Genomic DNA, 21,807 nt, shown 5'->3' with positions numbered 1-21,807 from the left:
AAGTGACCGCTGTCCGGCTGCTGTTTAACATTTAGCTGCACAAACCTGCGATACTCTGAAACATGTATGAACCGAGGTTATGTGGATGAATTTGAACGACCTACCGTGTGTTTATCCTCCGCACGTTTATCCACCGCTGACTAACTGACGGCTGCTTCATTTCCTGTTTCCCTTTCAGTCGGATGACGTCTGCTCGACCTGTTTATGGCTCCGGACATCTGGAAAAAGGTGTAAACACGCAAAAGATAAAACTCCGGCCTCATTTTGGCCATATTATCTTTTTCTTTATGAAGCATGAAATAAATCAATCTGTCTCCGGCTGCTCAAAATAAATAAATGTAAAATAAAATTAGCATTTTCAACCCACTTCAGTGATATCTTCATGGATTCCATGGAATGCTGTTTCATTTAATATTAAATATATAAACACATAAAAATATTTCTGTGAAATAAATCAACATTACATAATAATGTAATCTCATAAATAAATGATTTAATTCATAGATCTTCACAATAAATAAATTAGGCAACAAACATGTAATAAATAAAGCACTGAACTACCACTTTTATTTTTTTGGGCAGCATTTTTGTTTCCTGATATATTTCACAGGCATATTTGTTTATTTCATGGGAATGTTTATTTGTTTTGTTTGTTTTTAATGTGTGTTTGTTTAATAATAAAGGTAATGGCATTCTAAAAAAAACACTACAGGCAAAACCTTTTTTCTTTTTTTATGCATTTTTATGCATGGTCAATTCTGAGATTTTAAATGCATTTAAGTGTTTATTTTATCATACAACACTAAAATTTATTTATGTAAACTCATGCATATATAATGTAACAGCCCCAATCTTTTATATATATATATATATAGATATATTATTTTTTGGCCTTTTCTAGGCTTTATTTGATAGGAGAGATAGAGAGAGCCAGGAAATGGGGAGAAGAGATGGGGGGAGACATGCAGCAAAGGGCCGCGAGCGGGAATTGAACCCACTGAGCTCTACAGGTGCCCCAAACAGCCCCAATCTTAACAGTTAAATGAAATTTTTTAGAAAATTTGTACTACAAACAGGTGAAACATCTTGCAGAACCATAAAGAGGTCAGGTGTCTTCAACTGGAGCGATTAAGCTCCATTAGTAAAGTTCAAACATCTGTATACACTTAAGAGCCCAGATCCAATGAGTTTATACATTTTCTTTTAGACAAAATAAGCATCTGTGTCACCTCTAATGACTCTTCTTGGGAGTTCATGGGTCAGTTCCTGACAGCTGTTGGACATCTGGATTAAAATCCGTTTATAAATGGCACTAAGCTACACACTGGGCGTGTTCTACGCGATAAAACCATTAGAAGAGATTATTTTTAATAACATCAGAGGGCAAATGTCACTGTTGTTGATGTTTTAAGCTCTGATCAGACACACTTAAAAGAAAAATCACAAGAGCCAACTTTGATATTCAAACATTTATTTATCCCCTGATCACAATGTATAAATAATTTATACATATAATAAAGATATAATTTGGCCCACAGCAAGACAAGCCTCTAAAAATTACTCATAAATCCTCTGCTGGGAAAGAGGTTTGTTTACTGGAATATAGCTTGTACCTGAAAGTGTATTTGATTTTCAGTCACTTAAAACAGCTTTGATAAAACCTTAACTGGAGGTGTGATTGTGTGAAATTCACCCAAAGACGAGTCTCTGATTGGAACTCGTGTTCAGTGTGGTAAAACTTTGATCGTGTCAGACGCTCGGTGCTTTTGAGATGTTCCAAACCTCTGAACGGCCGACAGAGTTGAAAAATCATCCGTGTTCCTGAAAAGGTGTGAAACTATCCTGTGTTAGTGAGTCACCATTAAAAATACACCAGCTATGTAAAAAGGCACTGTAGCATCAAGGAATGAGAAGCATGCTGAGAAAAAAAAAACATGATTAATCTACTGCTGCTACACCTGACAGTGAACGACAGACAGACGTGTCTTATGTGCTCATATAGTCATCCACATCGGTGTAAACCTGCTTTAAATGTAATAAAAATGTAAAAAACTAAACAAGCCTGCCATCTGCACCCTGTTCAAGCTGATTAAAAGCCCACTATAACAACGTTTTACGGTTTAGTTGTTAGCGTTAAAAGGAAAAGGCTGGAGCTGCTTTATATTATTCTTACAGTGAAACAAATCCCATTAAAAAAAAGAAATCAACAATAAATTAATCTGAATAACAAATATTGTGTGCGTAAAGCGTGATAGATCATTATTTTAAAAAAAAAAAACAACACATATTCCTTCATTACCATAAACGTGTATTCATCCGCAGCTAAAAATAGTCCCCAACAAATGCACCTTTTCCTCAGACCCCATGTGAATCCCAAACTCAGAAGTTAGCTGTGCAGCATCTGTTACCATGGTGATCTAGCAAGTGAAAGGCATCACAGAGAGCAGTGTGAACTTACACAATAAAAGTCCTAATATTTCTCAACATAAGCTCAGAATGTCCCCATTAAAGGCGTGAAGGGTTTCTGTCAACACCGGGTGAGCTCCAAATGAGCATGTTTAGTCTAAATCCAGTTTTGTTTTCCTAAATAAATGCATCTTAAATTAGTGAGGTCATGCAGTTTTCCAGCGCCGGTGCACTGGTCTGGTAGCCTAGCCGCGCTAGACAACCCACGGCAATGAATTTAATTCTCTGCCAGGGTGGGTCTAGTTACCCTCCATAAGGCTCGAGGCTGGATTCTCCTAAAACTGGCCGGACCAATCACCATGAAGTGTAGAGTCAGAAGGCGGGCGTAACGAAGTGACGACAGAGGCGCGACGATTCTGACAGAAACAACCGGCGCACAATAAACAGTTATCTTTAGACTCGGCTTTGGCCACAGCCCTTAAAGATTTGAAGCTAAAATTCAACTTGAAAGATGAACAAAGGACGGCACTGAAGTGTTTCATTGAGAAGAAAGACGTATTTGGACTTATGCCGACGGGATATGGCAAATCCTTAATATACCAGTTGGCTCCGCTGGTTGGGAAGCTAATGGGACTTAGCCACAATCCGCCGGTGCTCTCGGAACTACGTCAGCCTATTCGTTGCGTTGATTGATTGTATACCTACCCAATTGCTGCAGAGGGATTTGATAGACAACCTTTTAGCCCGCCTCCCTCCCTGTCGAGCGTCCCTAGACCCTTGTGCCGTCAGAAACATGGGTATAGCGTGGCTAGGCTACTGGTCTGGTGTCCAATCACAGATGTTCTGTTTGGGATTGTTCACTCAGATGTGCTAACTTTTCACATTAGTATATATAAAGGGGGTTGCTTTTAGTGTTGTAGGATTTGTTTACAATAAGACAAATTTAAAATAAAACCAGCCATTGACACTTGAACACGTTTCCTGCTGGATCATCACCAACAGGAACGTACCTCTTCCTCAAACACCTTTTCCAGCCATCGTCTAGCTGTGATTTCCATTTAAAACACGGGATCATGTATGCGTCACGACTTGATAAAACTGAGTGTGAAAGATTGTGTCATAAGATCAGCAGCATTTTACAAGAGAACAGTACAATCACTTCGTAGTTCTAAGTGCACATCTGTTCATTTTGGTATGGAACCGCGGCCAGACGGCGCAAACCGTTCGTTTGGACTTCTATGGAGGGGTGGACAGCACAAGGTCGTCCAACCACACTAAAGTAAACTCTGCAGCACCTGGCGAGCTGCCCGCAAACATTAGGAATCATCTGCCGAGCCGTCTGAGCCGGAGTGCGACGTGTTGAAGGTGACCCACAGTGTGAGGGTTCAGACGCTGGTGATGTATTCCGCCCCATTGGCCGAGGCCTTGTCTTTGTCGCCCTCTGTGGGGACGCTGCGGTACTGGCAGCCGGGGGCCACCTCGATGGAGGCTTCGGCCGGCGTGGAGGGTTGACCCTGCTGCAGCGCCTTCCTCTCCTTTTTAGCCAGCAGGTAGAAGGACACCATGAGGAAGAGCGCGGACGAGGCAACGATGGCGCTGCAGACGAAGAAGACGTGGTAGTACTGGCCTGTTCTGTCCACCAGAACTCCTGCAAGGAAAGAAAAACACAACAGAGTCAGCTGGTCAGCTTCAGATCCTAAACTTTCCTTCTGTGCAGCTACAAATTAACCCTCGTGGTGTCCCGCAGGTCAAATTGACCCGTTTTAAAGTTTGAAAATGTGGGAAAAAATATATATCTTCACAGTGAAACTTCTGATGTCCACATTTTCAACATTTTGGGAATTTTTTTAGGTGGAAAAAAAAAAAAGTTTCTTTAAGAACATTCACAAAAAAAAAAAAAAAAAATCAACCAAAATCCAGCGAAATTCACTGGAATTTGGTTGATTTTTTTGTGAATGTTCTTAAAGAAAATATTACAAGTTTTATTGATGTATATGTAATCACTTTTGATATTTTCATTCATTTTTTGAAGATTATTACTCATTTTTAAAAAATATTTACAAGAATTTTCTTGCCACATTTGGGGAATTTTTTTCAATAAAACTTTTAAGGGAAACTTAAGGAATTATTGGAATTTTCTTCCTGAAGTTTTTGCAAATTCTCAGAAATTTGGGGGAATTTTTTGCTGAATTTTTTTGATTTTTTTTAGACAAGGAAACGATATTTTTTGGTGCCTGTAAATGAGGACAACAGGAGGGTTAATGTTATCTTCATTGAAAAAAAAAAATGCTTTTCTTTCAAAAATAAGGCCATTTCTTAGTGACCCCAAACTTTGAACAGTAGTGTATATATTTAGAAGCTTTTTCTACTAAAATAATCCCTTCCTGCCCTAATACTCTGTCCTAAAAATGCCAGTTGTGTTGGTTCTACACCGTTTCTTGGAGTCAGAAATGCTCAAAACTAGAAAAACAGTTGGATTTTCCACTTTCAGATTCTCCTTGAACTATAAATTAAACTATAAATCATGACGTTTCATCGAAATCACTGATTTTTTTTAAAAAAAAAAAACAAGCCAAAATTAAGATGTTGCTGGAGTTGGCTGACGCCAGTAGGGATGGGAGTTTCTAAATACAGAAAACAACAGTGGTCAGTTTGCATGTAGCTGCTAATCATTGACTAATGGTGGAATCAAACGGTCTAGCAGAGAGTTGGCAATAGTAAAAGGTGACTGAATCAAAGGGTCTGGGTTATCAATGACAAAGCAGGGCTCCAGACTCCGACGAAATGGTCGCATTTTGCAACCAAAATTTGAGCGAGTGCGAGTAAATTTTTCATCTATTTGTGCATGTGCGACCAGTAAAATTGCCGATTTCTTTTTAATTATTGTTTTTATTTTGTTTTGTTACTGACAAGTGTCTGCTCCACGCTTCAGCCCAGTAGACAGAAATGCGCAAATGAGCTGTTTGCCAACAAACATTAACTCCAAAAGAAGAAGAAAGGAGACGAACACCAACGAAGAAGACGGTGGGCCAATGAGCACGGGGCGAATGACGGTGAAGCTTCTGATGTTTCACAAAGCCTTTATTTACGTTCAGCCTTATTTTGAACACAAATTCACCTTTCTGTCCTTCACTCCTTTCTTGTCCTCATTCCAGCTGCTTCTAAGTTTAGACACATCCTTTGCTAGACAGCAACAGCTGGAACTGTTTTCTTTCATCTTTACGTGAATTTTCAGACTTTTCTGCAGCGTCTTCGTCATGTCAACAAACCTCGTCTTAAAGAATCATTTCCTGTGCCACTGGAATGGTTACAAAATAAAAGCTCGTAGCATTAAAAATACGCCTTCAAAATAAAAGCCCGGAGAGAACGGTTATTTTAACACAAGCAAAACAAAGGCTTGCAAAAAGTGATGAATTGATTAGCAGACCTTTATAAGAGTAATTTACATGTGATTTGGTATAAATACATAACATGCACATGCATAACACATGCCTGTGCTCAGCACAAGGTCATTTTATTAAAGTTTTCATCTGTCAGAAATGATTCATCAACTGAGCAGCCTTGGTGGAATACTGCTCTGAGTGCTTTTCTTGTTATGTTAAACAAAAAAAAACAAAATTGCACATCAGCTTCGATAAAGGTTGTGCCTTGACAGAACTGCACATGTAAGTGTTAGCCTTAATACTCAGGAGATATTCTGAAACATTGAAAATGAACAAACATGCAAACACTGTTGCTTTTTCACTGTTTACCGACTGAATTCATCACTGACTTTCAATTACATGTTAATCAACACTCAACAACACTCAATATATGGACTGGGTGTTTGTTTTTTGCTGCACTATAAAATGTGAATTGAAAACATAGTTTCTGCATTTATTGTGCAAGTATTTATCAGTGAAAATGAGAGGAAATGTGAATATTTATTTTGCAAGTCGATTTTGGTATGCACGCCTAAATTTTCTGCTTGCGCTCCTAAAATTTTAAGTTAGGGTCCACTGTGCTCCTCGGAAAAAACGTTAGTCTGGAGCCCTGCAAAGGTAATGGAGTAAAGAGTGACACCAGTGGTAGAAGGCCGTCTGTCGATAAATGATGTGCTATTTTCATCATCAGAATAAAGTCCCCCCCCTCCCTGGAAATAACAGTCATAACTCCATAACTGGATTTATTGCAGCACCAAATGCATCCTCCTGTAAAACTGATCTGTTTTAGAATGTGTTTCTCTTCTTTCTCTAAATACGAGCAGTTAAAACCCAAATCCAACCGTAATCTGAGCTGATCATTTCTATGTGACCATGTCAGACGTCCAGCAGCAGGAAAGCGATCCGTTGTGTCTCTCTGGTTACATCACCGCAGCAGATAAACATAGGAGGCATCTGAAACCTGAGCTCTGCCCTTTTCCTCGCTCTGCTGCCCATATTGACTGAGAACAGGAGGTTATTTACAGCAACAGCCTGCAGCGGCTCCGTCTCCCGCATCTCAGCCATTCACGTAAAACACAAGTGGAAACACGTGCACGAGACAAAACGCACGTAAACAACGGGCAGAGAGCGTCGTTTATCAGCGGGTTTCTGTCATTTCTGTTTTAGTTTATAGCAGATGAGGAGAAAAGACTGAGCTTCACTGTGATGATGCTGGATTTTTAGGTTTTCTGAAACACGTTTCCTTGACCTTCATGGAAACACCAGGAGGAGATAAGAAAAGGAAGCAACGTTCTTTAGTGCTTAGATCATTCGATTCTTTCCTTGTGAACTTTTCCAAAAACAGACTCTTCGACTGCAGGATTAGTGATTCTAGTATCGATCAGAGGTGGACAGAGAGCTACAGTGGCCCTGAGAGCTCAATGCTCTGCTATCTGACAAAAAACAGGCAAAATAAGAAAGCAACTCCACCTGAGAAAACTCTTCCAGATGAAGTAACAAGTAGGGACGGGCATTTTAGCAGAGCTGAAGCCACATTTCAAATCATTCAAACACCACAGAGCAGCTGCATTTTGGTTTTAAGCCAAGTTAAAAAGGAAAGTCCGATAAAGAGGCCATTTGTCGGATTCGCAGTTAAAAAAAAAAAAAAAAAAAAAAAGGTGGAGTTTTGATAAGACAGAATAGAATGACATAACATTAGGAAACGCAGTGAAGCAGGATACAACTAGAAAAGCACTCGGAGAGCGCAGACCTCCGCCAGGTCATCTGTCTGTCTGTCTGTTAACAGCATAACTCAAAAAGTCATGGATGGATTTTCATCAAATTTTTACAGGATGTCCTGGTGGCCATCTCTCAATTGTACAGAGTCCTTCAAAAAAATCCTGGATCCAGACGGTGATCCCAAAATCTAATCGATTGTTACTTTTGCTCTTCCGGACATCCTGTAAAAATTTGGTGAAAATCCGTCCATAACTTTTTGAGTTATGCTGTTAACAGACAGACAGACAGACAAACAAACTCCGATGATTGCATAACCTCCTGGCGGAGGTAATAAGTGATACTGATAATAAACTAAGTATGCTAAGATAAGACGATAGAATAGAAAAGTGAGCGGCAATACTGACAAACATCCTGAGCTGGAAAACAAATATCACATGCGACCATGAAGTACTGCACGTGAAACTGGAATATTGCACAGATGAAGATGCAAAGTCACTTCTGAGGCAACTTGAAAGTGTTATTTATGCTGAAGATTATCACGCGTTTCCTCTGTAAGCGCTGCAGAAAACAAACCACAGTAATTGTTCTGTGCATTTTTAATTTCATTTGAAACTATAATGAGGCTGCAACAGTCGAAACAAAGGCCTTTTCAGTGTCAGATTTCCTCATTTTGTTTGCCTGTCGATGCTTCTGTTGATCGTTTCGCCACACAAAGAGGGAATCTGCCACTAAATAAACGGAAACTTTCGAAGACGTCCCACAAGTTGAGATTTGCAAACGCCTCGCATTAGTTTGAAAGGAATATATATTTGCACAGAAAGAGGGCTGCGGACTTTTCATTACGTAGGACTCTTATTTGGGGCCAGTAGAAACAGGAGCGAGCAAAACCGGTTCCGGAGTTTAAAAGGGCATCTGGCAGTCGTAGTAAAAATGTGAATCTGTTCTCTAAGCCGCTTATTAGCTGAGCCCGTACAACATACAGAGTGTTTATGTAGGGAATCACAGGAGTGCCATAATAAAAGCTAAATAAGGAAATAAATGTGCAAATATAAAGAGGAATTGAAATAAAATAAATTAATTTGTTAAGAAATACGGAAATAAATGTGTAAATACAAAGAGGAATAAATAAATGAATAAATACATTAAACAATAAGGAAATAATTGTGTAAACATAAAGGGGAATAAATAAAAGCATGAATACAAAATAAATCTGTTAAAAAAGGAAATAAATGTGTAAATATAAAGAGGAAAAAATAAAAGCATGAATAAAAAATGAATCTGTTAAAAAAGGAAATAAATGTGTAAATATAAAGAGGAAAAAATAAGAGTAAATAGAAAAACAAATCTGTTAAAAACAAGTAAATAAACATGTAAATATAAAGAGGAATAAATAAAAGAATAAATAAAAAAATAAATCTGTTAAAATATAAGGAAATAAATGTGTGAATATAAAGAATAATAAATAAAAATAAATAAATCTGGAAATTAAAAGGTAAATTTTGTCTTTGCTTTACCCTTTTCCCTTTGCCTTTGCTTTTATTTGATGGACTGAGCTGTCAATCAAATAGCTTTGGGCGGGGCTTTCTGTCCAGGAGAGTAATCAGTACCTGATCACAGGATTCCCGCCTGACGCTAGCTCCTAGCACGGCTAAAGGGAAGGGATGCCACCGGGGGGGGGGGCTTCAGCTGATTCTACCAGCAGACACTGAAAGGACTCCGATAGTTCAGTAAGTTAATGTTAATTTTCTTATCGGCGCAGCTTTTAAAGGACTCTTATCTACAACCAACGACAGAGATGGAGCTGAAAATAAACTGCAGATTGTGCAGCCTGAGGAGGAAAATAAAGACTTAAATCTGTGGATTAGCTTTAACGAGCAGCAGCAACATAAAACTGTTGATTGATCTGTGCTTTTACTGCAGAAAAATGTTTGCTTTCTTGAGTGTACCTTATTATCTGTGTCACTTCATGTGTACCGTGACTAAACGTTCCTCCTGCCTGCAGGCCATAAACCTGCTTGCTGAGGTAGATCCTGTCTAGATGTTTCTGATTACGGTGTCCTACATTCTCGCCATATCTCTGCTCTGGATCTCCCCCTCTCTGCGTTTACTTTACCTGCCAGCGGCGGCCCGATGAGCAGCGTGATGCTCTCCATGATAGCGAGGAGGCCCAGGGCGGAGGGGAAGCGGCTCATCTCCACGGTATCCATGAGAACGGTAAACATGAGGGAGCCCACCATGCTCATGGAGAGACCGTAGATCACCACGTACGCCAGCAGCACGGAGAAGCCGGGCCCGATGGAGCAGATGCTGTTACTGAGCCCGTTGACCAGCAGAGCGAAGGCGAACACGTAGATGTGTCGTCCTTTGAACCAGGGCAGGTTGAAGAGGACGCCGACAGGAGGCCGCACCACGATGTTGACGATCCCCAGGATGGAGAGCAGGAAAGCTGCCCGGCTCTGCTCCATGCCGTGGGCCGTGGCGTAAGGAACCAGGTAGATGAGGGGCACCACGAACCCCAGCATCATCCACGTGATGCCGATGGCGTACACGCAGTACCGCGGGTTGTTGCAGAACTGATCGAAGGCCATGTGTTTGCTCAGGGTGGCCAGCAGGCAGCTCCATATCGTCCTCACCGCCCCCTTTTCCTTCCTGCCGTTGTCCTCGTCGGGAGGAGGGGGTCCGTGGTTCATCAGCGGCTGCCCTCGAGGCCTGTTGGGCTGCAGGGGCCTCATGACGGCTCCGCAAACGCAGCAGTTCAGCAAAACGGCCCCCAGGACCAGAAAGCTGCCCCTCCAGCCGTACTCGGTGTGGAGGTAGTTTCCCAGGAAAGGCAGCGTGCACAGTCCCAGGGCCGTGCCCGTGGAGGACAGGGCGTTGGCGAACGTACGGCGGCGCACAAAGTAGTGTCCAAGGATGGTCACGGCTGGCTGGAAGCTGAAGCAGAAACCGAGTCCTGCAACAGAACAAGTGGACGGTCAGTTCCAGCATCAACAATAACACGAATAACAGTCGTGTAGAAAAGTTGTGTTGTTCCCAATATGTTCCAGCTCAAGTATTCTGCTCTACTTTAACCCTCTGAACTCCAAAAAAGTAAAATGTAGGCTAGAAAACTTCTCACTTGTGGATCCAAAACTGAAAGGTACGTTTCTTTCTTTTTTTTTTTTGAAAAATCACTGAAATTGCACAAAGCAAGAAACTGTAAAAACGGAAAAAAATTGTTGGATTTTCAGGTTTCTGGCAGTCATTGTACTAATCTTCTGTGATGTTCTATTCCATCAGGAAGCTTTAAATGATCATATTTCATTCATTTATTCCAGAATAGAATAGGTCTAGAAAGCAAATCTCGTTGCTTTCTAGCGTCCTGAGCTTTGGATACAGACCACAACAAAGAGCGATCGCCAGGTAATGTGGAGGTTTTCGTTCACTTCTCATCTCTAGTATGTTGTGGGACACTCGTTGAGACTATCTGAGCCGGTCAGTGTGGGGAAAAAAGCACGTTAGGGCGGACTTTGACGCGGGGGGGCCAGCTGCCCCATACTTTTCGCCAGCTGAGCTGCTAAGCTGCCTGCCTGGCTAAATGCTGGAGCTATGTCGAAAATTCATTTCTCCATCACTCACATGTATGAAATGACATATGGAAACAGAACCCAGGTTGGAAAAACCGAAGTTCCCCTTTAAGTTGCAATAAGTGATTTTTAGACAACTTTGGGGCTGAAAAAGTTGCAACAAGACACCAAATTTGTTTAGAAAGGTCCACAGTCTGATCGGTTTGGGAAAAACCTCTGACGCTTCAGCTGCCTCATGTTCCCTGAGCCGTCTCCTGGCGTTTGGTGTGGGCAGGTAGTCAACAGTCGTGTGTCAGGTGGGATAATAAACGTGCCGAGTGTTTGCTGACCTGTGATGACCCCGGCGGTGATGTAGAGCTCGGTGATGGACCGGGTAAACGAGCTGGCCGCCATTCCCAGCCCGCTCAGGACTCCGCCTAACATGACTGTTGCTCGGCAGCCAAACCTCCCCACCAGCACGCTACAAAAGGGACCTGTGGATCAGATTTAATGCGCTTAGTTTAATGCATGCTGGAGCAGAAGTGGGCAGAGGAGAGGCTGTTTTCTTAATCCTACCGACACGTTTCAGATAACTGCCATACGCTGGAATCTGCCAGATGAGTGACCTTCTTAAAACCTGGAAGCATGACTGAAAACATGTTTGCTCTCTGGCTCACTTTCTAATTCATGTGTGCGTATAAATCTGGCATGGACTGGTTTTTGGACCCACACAGCTGAAGATACACCGAGTTTGTGTACAGAGCAGATTTTCCCATCTGCTAAATATCATTTTACCTCAACTGTTGCTCATAAATCCCCTTTGATGGAGAAGGAAATTTCACTTGTGTGTTTGAAAGCCTCTGTACTAAATACAGTAGTGTACGCTGGTTAAAGGTCACAAACGGGGGTTAAATTTAACTCGGTCTGAATTTGCAGTTTGGCAACAGAGCTGCAAGAAACTGATGAGGGTAAATGTTAGAACAAGCTAAGATCAGTTTTTCTACAAAGGAACAACATTTAGCTATCTGGAACTGAATGATAGTATTTTACTTGATGATCAAAACAAAAGTCAGACCAAAGAAAACAAAACAAGACAAATGAGAAACAAAATAACAAAAAGACAAAATGTTACAAAAATGAGACACAAAATGACAAAAGAACAATCTAGTATTTTACTTTATGATCAAAACAACTTTTCATGGTCTAGAAATGATTTAAAATTTACAGTTTTATTAATTTACAACCTTCAGTTAATGTCTTCTCTGTAATTTTTCCACTTTGAGGGCTGGATTGGACCCTCTGGAGGACCGATTTTGGCCCACATGTTGGACACCCCTGGTCTAGTAGTGACTTCACATTTCAGTTTTAAATCCTGCTGAACTGAACAGAAACTTGGTGGGAGGCGGCTGCTTTGATTCGTGTCGCTAAACGAAGATAAAACTCGGATCCATGTCACATTTCTTTCAGCTTAAGGGTAATTTCTAAGATCAAAGCATTCCTGCCTCCAACATTCATGAGAGCTTTGTGCAAAAACGAGCTGCGACTTCTAATTCTCTCATCTTGGCGCCCCATATCACTGTAGTTTCTGCAGAACAAAGTAGAACTAACGGTTACTCCTGATATTCTTCATTTGTTTGTAAATAGTAAACCACGAAAATGCAGAACCAACAATGTGTGATATAACTAGCATTTTAATGCTCTGGTTCTGCTTTTAAATTATCCCATTCATAAATTCCTCCTTATCAGTTAAACCTATAATTGAAACGATGTAGTCATCAAAATCTTACAGCATCAGGGAAAAAGGAGGACGCTGTTTTGCAATAAACCTTTACCTCGGGTGTGGTGGGTAGTGTGACAATAGGCAAATAAAAACTGGACTTTTTGCCATTGTGTCCATGTTTATTTGGAGAAGGGATTTCTAAAGAGGCAGCCTTATCAGTCAATAATCAACTAAATACCACCACCGTTTTTAACCCTTAAAAAGCCGGGACCGAGTATACTCGTTCACGCTTACTCGTACACACAGCCGAAACCGAACATTCTCGGCTCAACACGTGACTTGTTGATGATTGCTAATTAACATAAAATATGCACACATCCGTATGTTTGGTAAGATATAAACATTGGCCTCAGATTTGCTTATTTCAAACAATAAAGCCGTATGAGACGTTATAACGAAGCCGCAATTACGAAGCTCTTATCGCCTACCAGCCGAAATTCAATATGGCGAACGTCTACGACACTGCGACCTCGCAGGACTTGATCAATATTTTTATGGATTAGGTGGTTTTGGTATATCTACTTCTCCAGAAACATGGCCCTGTAAGGGTTAAGATGCATTTCACATTGAATTTTCTTGCACACAGTCACTTTTTAATGTTGAATACAGGCTTTTTATTTTTCCCCTTATGGTTATTGCCACCCAAGGAGGTGGAGTCTTGGTGGAGTCATAAGTTATGTGACGATTGGTGTTGGTTTGTCTGTCTGTCTGTCTGTTTGCAACATTACTCAAAAATGGAATCACGAATTTGAATGAAATTTTCAGGGAAGGTCAGAAATGACACAAGGACCAAGTGATTAGATTTTGGCAGTGATGCGACTTATAGTCTGGATCCACGGGTTTGTTAAAGATTTCTGGATCATTGTGGGATAGCGAAACGGCGTCACTGTAACCATGACAACAACACTACATCAGCTGCCTGCTGATGATCACATGATTGTGATCCTACTACAAATCCACCTCCGAGGACTTATCCGTCCAAAATGATCCAAGGAACAACTAATTAAACTGTGGGGGTGTTTCTGAGGCCCATCAATTCCCGCCGTAAAATGTGCTCGCTAGCCTACAAAATTGGATTTGAGATTCTTGGTATTCTAACGTTGGAATATTGTTAAAGACAAAAAATATACAGAATATAAAGGACTTGAGTGCCAAATTAAATTAAACCAATGAATAAGACTTGTATGAATTTTACAGATAAAGTAGAGAATCACAATAACCTGGCACACATTTTCACTTTATCATTTTGATCACTGAAAAAACAAGAGATCCATTCAACAGTTCAGAGAACCAGACTGTTGACAGGCTAAACACAGAAAATCCATGCCAAAATGTCAGGCATAATAAATGGAGCTTAGAGTTGTGTTTTCAGGACAGGAAGGGAAGAAGGTAGGAGCTGGAAAGCCCTGTGATAACATGAACCTACCGATTGTTTTGGTGTGGCCTCAGGTTTCTTCCGATAAAAAAGTAGTAATTACTGAGCACCGCCCACAACCAACTACAATTATTCTGTATGTGAACGAAACAGTCCTCCTTTAATGTTTTCTAGCCAATAAATAAATCTTAAGGACTCTTAAAAATAACATTAATGCAAAGATGCATCATGCCTGTGACTTCTTTTGAGCAATTACTGCAGTTAAATAGGAGGAATTATCGAACTGTTCTGATAACATGCAGATAAAACACAGTAGCTTTTTGAAGCCGCTTTTAAAATACTGACAGTTCAGATTACTGATTGGGAAACACCTTACAACGTTTACCACCAAGATATTCTATTCAGTTAACCTGCTGCTTATCAGTCTAAACAAAAAGGCTCCCGAGTGACCATAAAAGACCAGATTAACAAGATTCTCTCCAGCTACGGTGTGCAGGGGTTAGATATCCTGAGAAATGACTTTTGCCACACTAAAGGAATCACTGCTTAACGAATAAAACACTTGGATGCATTGAATAAAGTTTCCAAAACAAACATCTGTTACTAATAAATACAGTATTGCAGCCATTCACCTTGAAACTCAGTATTAGCCAACTAAGTTCATGGCTTTAAAGTTTGGATTATTGTTACTACTTAAGCTAAATTCTTGATTTAGCGTTAAGTCCTAATTCAAATATTTAATTCTGTTAAATAAGGACACAAATAGAGGAGAGTCGGTCACAAAGCCAGCGGTGAGGTGGTTGGAAAACTAATTTAACAATGTCAGCATGAGCCTCCATGAGCCCTGCTCATACCAGACCAAGTAGGGATTTAGCAGCAAAACCCCCGAGTGTACCGATTCATGGAAGGCTGTGTTCTTTTGTTTAACTTCTAAAAACTGCAAAATGAGTGTATAGATATAAGTTAATGTAGTTTATCACCTTTGTAACCCTGAATCAGTCACTGTGGGCTGAGAGAAACAAGCAGGCTGCAGTTTCTCATGAAATAATCCTCTTTAAATCAACAGCATCACAGCAAGACCGTTTGATAAACACTCGGATCCTTCCTCTCAGGTTTCATGCCTTTCAGGACGATAACATCAGGTAGGACTTCAAATAACCCCGAGGCTGGGGGCATTTAAGGGCAAATAAGTGACCAAACAAGCCTGCAATAAAACACTGAGCCCACAAAAGCCCAAAGTAACATTGTGTAATTAAGTGACCTGTGACCTAAAAAAAAAAAAGGAGGAAGATTTAATGGTTCACTGACTAAGGTTACACTTTAACTCCACAGGTGACTCGGGCCGGTCTATTTACCTCCTGCATGCAGAACTGATGTCATGATGGAGGGCACCCAGGAGGTTTCGCTGTTGGAGGCGTGGAACTCATTCTGCAGGTCGGTGTAGTAGATCCCCACACAGGAGGGGAACGCCAGGGTCAACGCCAGGACTATGATGGTGGCAACCAGCACCACCCAGCCCCAACCTCCATCTGGAGCCGTTACTGCCCCCGCTGCTGGCCCCGAGTCTCTGGCTTCGCCTCCCGACCGCCTCTCCTCGGATTCACCGTCGTTGGCCTCCTGAACTTTCTCCATGCCGTTGGCCCCTTTGAAAGCCTCAGAGGCCTCCGAGTGGAGGGAACGATCGCTCGCTCCCCTGATTCCATTTCTCTGAGTCATTTTCACCTTGGCAGCTCGGGCATGGCTGCCGTGTTAGCTCTGCAGGGTGTGGAACCACTTCTGTTGTCCATGTCACTGCAACCTTTAAGGACACCTACGAGCACAAAAGCAAACAATTAGTCAGAAGTGGAGAGTGCTTTTAAGAGGCGGTTATCGGTCCACTTTGGTCCAGACCAAGATATCTGAATAACAGCTGTACCGTTCTTGTTCACTGGAATATAAATCCTAATACTTTGAATGAGCCTCTGATGGTTTGTGGTTTGATGTTAAATGTCTAAACAAATATATGTGGTGCATGTTCCCCTAAAATAATCTTTGGAGATCCCTTGATGTTTCACCTGCTGACATCTACTTCAAAATCAGCACATTAGCATGCTAGCAGGCTAACCTAAGGTGGTGAACATGGTACACATTATGACGATCAAACATCAGCATTGTAGCGTGTAGTTACATCCTCAAAGAGCTGATGATTATTTAGAGTTTCAATGATAACTGGATTAATCAACTAATTGTCAACTATTAAGTTAAACCCAACTAATTTGATTCACTGGTTCAAGTGACTTTGTCGGGGTATTAAGCAACAACTCTCTCAGTCCAGCTTCTTAAAAGTGAATATTTTCTGGTTTCTTTCCTCTGGTAAACTGAGTATCTTTAGGTATTGGACTAAACAAGACATCTGAAGACGCCGTTTTTTGCTTTTGAGAGTGATGACCACCGTTTCTAACCTAGAACTACTTGACTAATGGAGCAAAAAAAAATAAAAATCAATGAACATAATTTAACTGCAGCCACTTTGGTTTCACTACAAATAAGTCCTGTGCTGGGTCTTACAGTAGCATATTAGTAGTACAGCAGTTGTCCTTGTAAATGGTGCTAAAAGTTCTACAAAAGTTTCCTGTTCAGAGCTGTTGAAAAGCTGCTGAGAGGAACTGTACTTTTCCAAAACATCTGGCAAACATGTAACTTGCAGTAAATTACATAACTCGTCCAGTTTCACAAATGACTCCTCAGTCTCAGTCCAGACCCTCCCTGGACAAATCAACAACTGGTTAGCAGACTTCAGGCTATTAACACAGGTAGATGCAAAGAGACGAGCAATAGCTAAAGGGAAAAACCTGTGCAGGAAAACCTGTGAAAAGCCTGCGTTAGTAAACTAGCTGGCTTGAAGCAAAGGCGCCGATAAGAGTTATAAAATGAAGGAAACGTCCAAATCTTGGCATCGCTCCTGAGCTAACAGCTGGCGTTACCGTAATGTTTAGAAAAACTTTAGACAGACTCATGAATCAGCTGAAGATTTTTCGTCTTCTGCGTAGAATAGAAGCCATGAGGGGATCCAGCAGGCTGCAGACATTTCCTGTGTAGGGCAATCACTTATCAGACGTTACAATCAGAAAGTGACGTAACATTGAGGTCTGCAGCCGAGACTCTGGGTTCGTTAACAGAGAAGACGTCTGCTGAGCCTCAGGATGAACTCGCCTGTGGATGTACAGGGGATGTGGCTAACACGAGCCTGAGAAAACCTTCAGATGAATAGCCCTCTGTGCAAATGTCCCAGAAGAATTCCCCCCAAAGATATTTAATACCATTTCCAGCTCTCCAACCACTGAGGAGGGCAAGACTTTCTAAGATTACATTCCTCTTCTGTATTCATTCTCGTGTGGGTGGACTGTGGCCAACATTACACTGATAAATGGTTCAACTTTGGCTCAGTTTTAGGAATAAATGCAGAGTTTCAAAGCACAAAAACACAATCAGCTTGATAAATACTCACCAAAACACTGAATGATATAAGTTATTCAGAGTACAGACACGTCCTGCATTTTGGCACAACTTCCTGAATCAAGTTTAATTGGTTTTATCATGTTTTTTCAACTTTATAATTACCTGTGCAATTAGAAAATACAATTTAGTCTCTTCTGATTGCCAAAATATTGTATTTAGTGACTGTTACAGCAGTGGTTCAGTGTCATATGCAGTATTACTGTAGCTTTAGTGTATGTTAGATGATTAACCTATCCGATATTTGGCATTTTGGATTTAAAAAACAAACGGTGGCACAAAGCACAAAAAGTGAATGGATGCAGAAAAGTCACACATCTATGTTTAAATGAGGGATGTACCAGAGAGTAAAGGTGAAAATGAGTTACTGTCTGACAGCATAAATAATAATTCTGATTATATTTTAAATTTAAGCATAGTTAGAATCAATAACGTTGGGATTTTTCTACATAATTTACTTGGATGCATGCAGATGTTTTCATTTCGTTTGTGATTTTTATGTCAGAATTTGAGGAGTCACGCTACCTTGCAATTTCCTCTTTATTCAAGCTGTGCAAACACTGTTTCAGGCTGTTATCTGCGGTGTTATTACCTTGACTACAAGCAGCGACTTCCTGGAATCTCTACGTGTGCCGGGCAACTGAAAAAGGCTGACGCATAGTTTAAACGCCCTCAACATGATGATTTATCACACTGGCATATCAGTTTTTAGGCAAAATAAACAAAAAGAAACAACGCCTGAATTACTCAGGTGGAGATTGTTGAGCTAGAACAGAACCGAGCTTCCCGTTTCCCGTCCTGTAGCTTCATATTTACAGTACAGACAGAAGCCTGACTGAGCAAAGCAAACAGAATCTATTTAGTGGCATCTCTGAAGCTCACTGCTTATCACAACATTTCCTCGGTCAACCTGTACAAACACCAAAGAGTAAAAATGACAGATTATGATTTTATAGGGGACAATCTGTTGAACTTATTTCTTGGCTTGGAGCCAGCAAACTGGAGACGACCAATAAAAAAAAAATATCTGGCACAAACTAAACCCCCTGAAAATTGCTAAGTGGCTGTATTTAAACTAAAGTCTGTGAATACATTAAACTAGCCACATTGTGTAAGTCACTGAGGTGGATTTAGTTACCTTTCAGTGCCTCTTTACTACCTTTATGCTAAGCTAATCAATGCTAGGGGCAAGTGTTAAAATCAGAGTAACTACACTTTTACATCTTCCCATTCCACTTGAAGCTACGGTCAGCAGCTAATTAGCTTAGTTTACTGACTTACATGCTGATATAGCTGTAAAAGGCCAACATCAGCCTGCAACAGCGCCTGAGAATGCTCATTAGCCTTTAGCATCAAACCAAGACATTATCTGGAGAGTGTAGTCAGAGCATTGCTGTGTAGAATGGTCTGACTGCACCTCTTCATCATTTTCCTACAGGGAAGAAAACACTCTTGCTTGCTGTATTTCTATAAACTGATCACAATCGAAGGCAGGCTGAAGAACTAAACGTAAAGATGGTGTTCACTTTAAAAATAACAGCTCAGCAAAATACAAAAAGACTAGCTTGAATTTTTTACCATGTAGGTTGCTATCCAGAGGTCATTGCTTCCCATAGTGAAGGGACTTTTGAAAACAGTGTCACTAAGATTGTGTAAAGGAGAAATTCATGGGAAATCAAAAAAAGATTGGCAAACTTATATACTTGGTTAACATGGGGAGTCAAAATAATCTGGAAATAACAGTCATGTTCAGTTTGAACATCATTAACCAAAAACAACAAGGTTTAATCAGTTATACTAGTATGTACAAGGTTTTCGTTTCATGAAAAATATTAATATTTTGTTTGTGACCACTGAAAACACTGTAGAATGGTCTGAATGCACCTCACTGTCATTCTCCTACAGGGGAAAAACCCTCTTGCATGTTGTATTTCTTTAAACTAATCACAATCATCTTGGGCAGGGCTAAGAACAGGATGCAAAGATAGCCACTTAAAACAGTTCAGAGAGGATTTGGGGACAAAGTTGTTGCCGACCACAGATGTAATATTCCATGGAAGGAGAAAAAAAAAAAGCCCCAGAAACAAAGTACACAAGAGTCTGTGGACATAACGGGGGTGTCTGCATACTTCTGGCTATTATGTGAATCTTTCTTTTGTGATTGTGTAGTGGAAGTGGGAGGAAACTGAGGCCTCGGCGAACCTCATGACATCCTGTTTTGATCTTTCACCTCATGCACTCTGCACACACTGATGCACACGACTGAACTGTAGCTGCACTCATCACATTTTGACAAAAGAGTCCAGCGAACAAGAGGTGAGATGTCCGGTGACGGTCTGCAGAGATGTCCACGGACCGTTTCATGACCTCACGGAGCTCTAAGATTGGAGGGACATTTCCAGACACTAACCTCTTCTTCATAGGAGACGATGTTGACAGAGGATTCTACTCTATGGAGACAGTCACACTCCTGGTTTCTCTTAACGTTAGGTTCCCGAAAATGAATCACAATTCTCAGAGGGAACCATTTATTCATTTTCATTCTTGTATATATTCTACATATTATCATTTCTGCACACATGATTAGTGCTGCTTTGAAAGATGTTGCTGCTGTAACACTGGAAATTTCTTCTGATGTGGTGAGCAATAAAGGACTCTCTCATCTTATCTTGATTCTAGCTGCACGCATCGCTGAATTGCAGCTGCATGTCTTATTTTGTAGCTGTGCACATGTTTTAATTTTAGCTGCACATCTCTTAACAGTAGCTGCACACATGTCTTTATTGTAGCTGCACATGTAGGTACACACATCTCTTAACCCTCCTGTCATCCTGCGGGTCAAACTGACCCGTTTTAAAGTTCTTAAAGAAAATATAAGTTTTACTGATAAATATGGAATCACTTTAGATATTTGTAGGATTTTTTGGAAGGTTTTTATTCATTTTTAAAAAAAAGATTTACAATTTTTAGTTTTAAAATTTTCATTTTTTGCCAAATTTGTTTTTATTACACTTTTAAGGGAAACCTTTTAGAGTTTTCTTCCTGAAGATTTTGCGAATTTTTCCAAATTTGGGGAAATTTTTTTACTGAATTTTTGGATTTTTTTGAAGAGAAAAGGACAATATTTTTTGTTTCCTGTAAATGAGGACAACAGGACGGTTAATTTTAGCTGCACACACGTCTTTATTGTGGCTGCGCACATCTCAACTATAGCTGCACACGTATTAATTGTTGCTGCATACGAATCTTAATTAAAGCCGCGTATCTCTTAACTGTAGCTGCACACATACGTCTTAATTGTAGCTGCATGTCTCTTCATTGTGTTGCTGAAGGTGTCAGGAGGCAGGGGGAGGGTTTTAGGGAAACATACCTTCCTTTATTCTCTCCCCTGATAAATAAAAGTGATGCTGATCTCCCCTGTGGTGGGACAGCCCACAGAGGGATGTCAGCTCTGCACAGCTCCTGGAATCCACACACTGGATCCATCCAGCAGCTCATACTGCTCATTCCCAGCCTGGAATATTTCCTCTTTTTCCAGCTCAGCCGCGTTCACACGGAGGCTGTTTCTCCTCCACGTTCACCCACGTGGCACCGCGTTAATATTAACTCAGAGCTCAGACCTCATCCCTGCTCTTATCCTTGGAATAACTGGAATTGTGTTTTATTCGGAGTGATTTCCATGAAAATCTTCCGCTCCCATCAGTCTAATTCCCGTCCTGACAGATAAACAGCAGACAGCAGCAAAAAGGGGAAGCGGTTCCAACATCTCACTCTTCCGTGAATCTGTGAATAATAAAAGACATTTACTCGCCTTTTGCCCCTCCGCGCTGATCTCGGCGTGTTTCGGCTCCACACAGGCGCGGTCGCTGCTTGATGACTGCCGGAGCAGCAGCGGCCGTCCGGGGGTCTTATCGTCACCGAGCTCCGCGGTGGGCGGGGACTGGGCGGTGGGATGCGGGCTGCGCAGGCCCCACGGAGCTGCTGCATAATGAGCCCTAACGGCGGACACATGCGAAATGCATGTGAAAGGAAGCTCTACAAGCAGCACATTTACTCAACTACAGT

At 41.0% G+C, this 21,807-nt stretch overlaps 2 protein-coding genes across 2 annotated transcripts in view; both read right to left on the bottom strand.

Moving 5' to 3' along the window:
- The window catches only part of LOC110960748 (antigen peptide transporter 2-like), a 29,270-nt gene extending 29,038 nt beyond the window's left edge, over nucleotides 1-232 (bottom strand). The window contains exon 1 of the mRNA XM_051939786.1: nucleotides 105-232. The gene's annotated coding sequence lies outside the window, so the exon portion shown is untranslated. The remainder of the gene's footprint in view (nucleotides 1-104) is intronic.
- Nucleotides 233-1,454: 1,222 nt separating this feature from the next.
- slc16a5a (solute carrier family 16 member 5a) lies at nucleotides 1,455-21,748 on the bottom strand. The gene is made up of 5 exons (XM_022208104.2): nucleotides 21,554-21,748; nucleotides 15,603-16,057; nucleotides 11,443-11,586; nucleotides 9,661-10,500; nucleotides 1,455-4,054 (listed from the first exon to the last, which is right to left on the bottom strand). Exons 2-5 carry the CDS (start codon nucleotides 15,961-15,963, stop codon nucleotides 3,792-3,794), a joined length of 1,608 nt encoding a protein of 535 aa, XP_022063796.2. The 5' UTR covers nucleotides 15,964-16,057; nucleotides 21,554-21,748; the 3' UTR covers nucleotides 1,455-3,791.
- Nucleotides 21,749-21,807: the final 59 nt, after the last annotated feature.

The sequence above is a fragment of the Acanthochromis polyacanthus genome, chromosome 19, assembly GCF_021347895.1.
Source record: "Acanthochromis polyacanthus isolate Apoly-LR-REF ecotype Palm Island chromosome 19, KAUST_Apoly_ChrSc, whole genome shotgun sequence".
In the NCBI taxonomy this organism is placed as follows: domain Eukaryota; kingdom Metazoa; phylum Chordata; class Actinopteri; family Pomacentridae; genus Acanthochromis; species Acanthochromis polyacanthus.
This window is presented reverse-complemented; position numbering and strand designations above follow the sequence as displayed.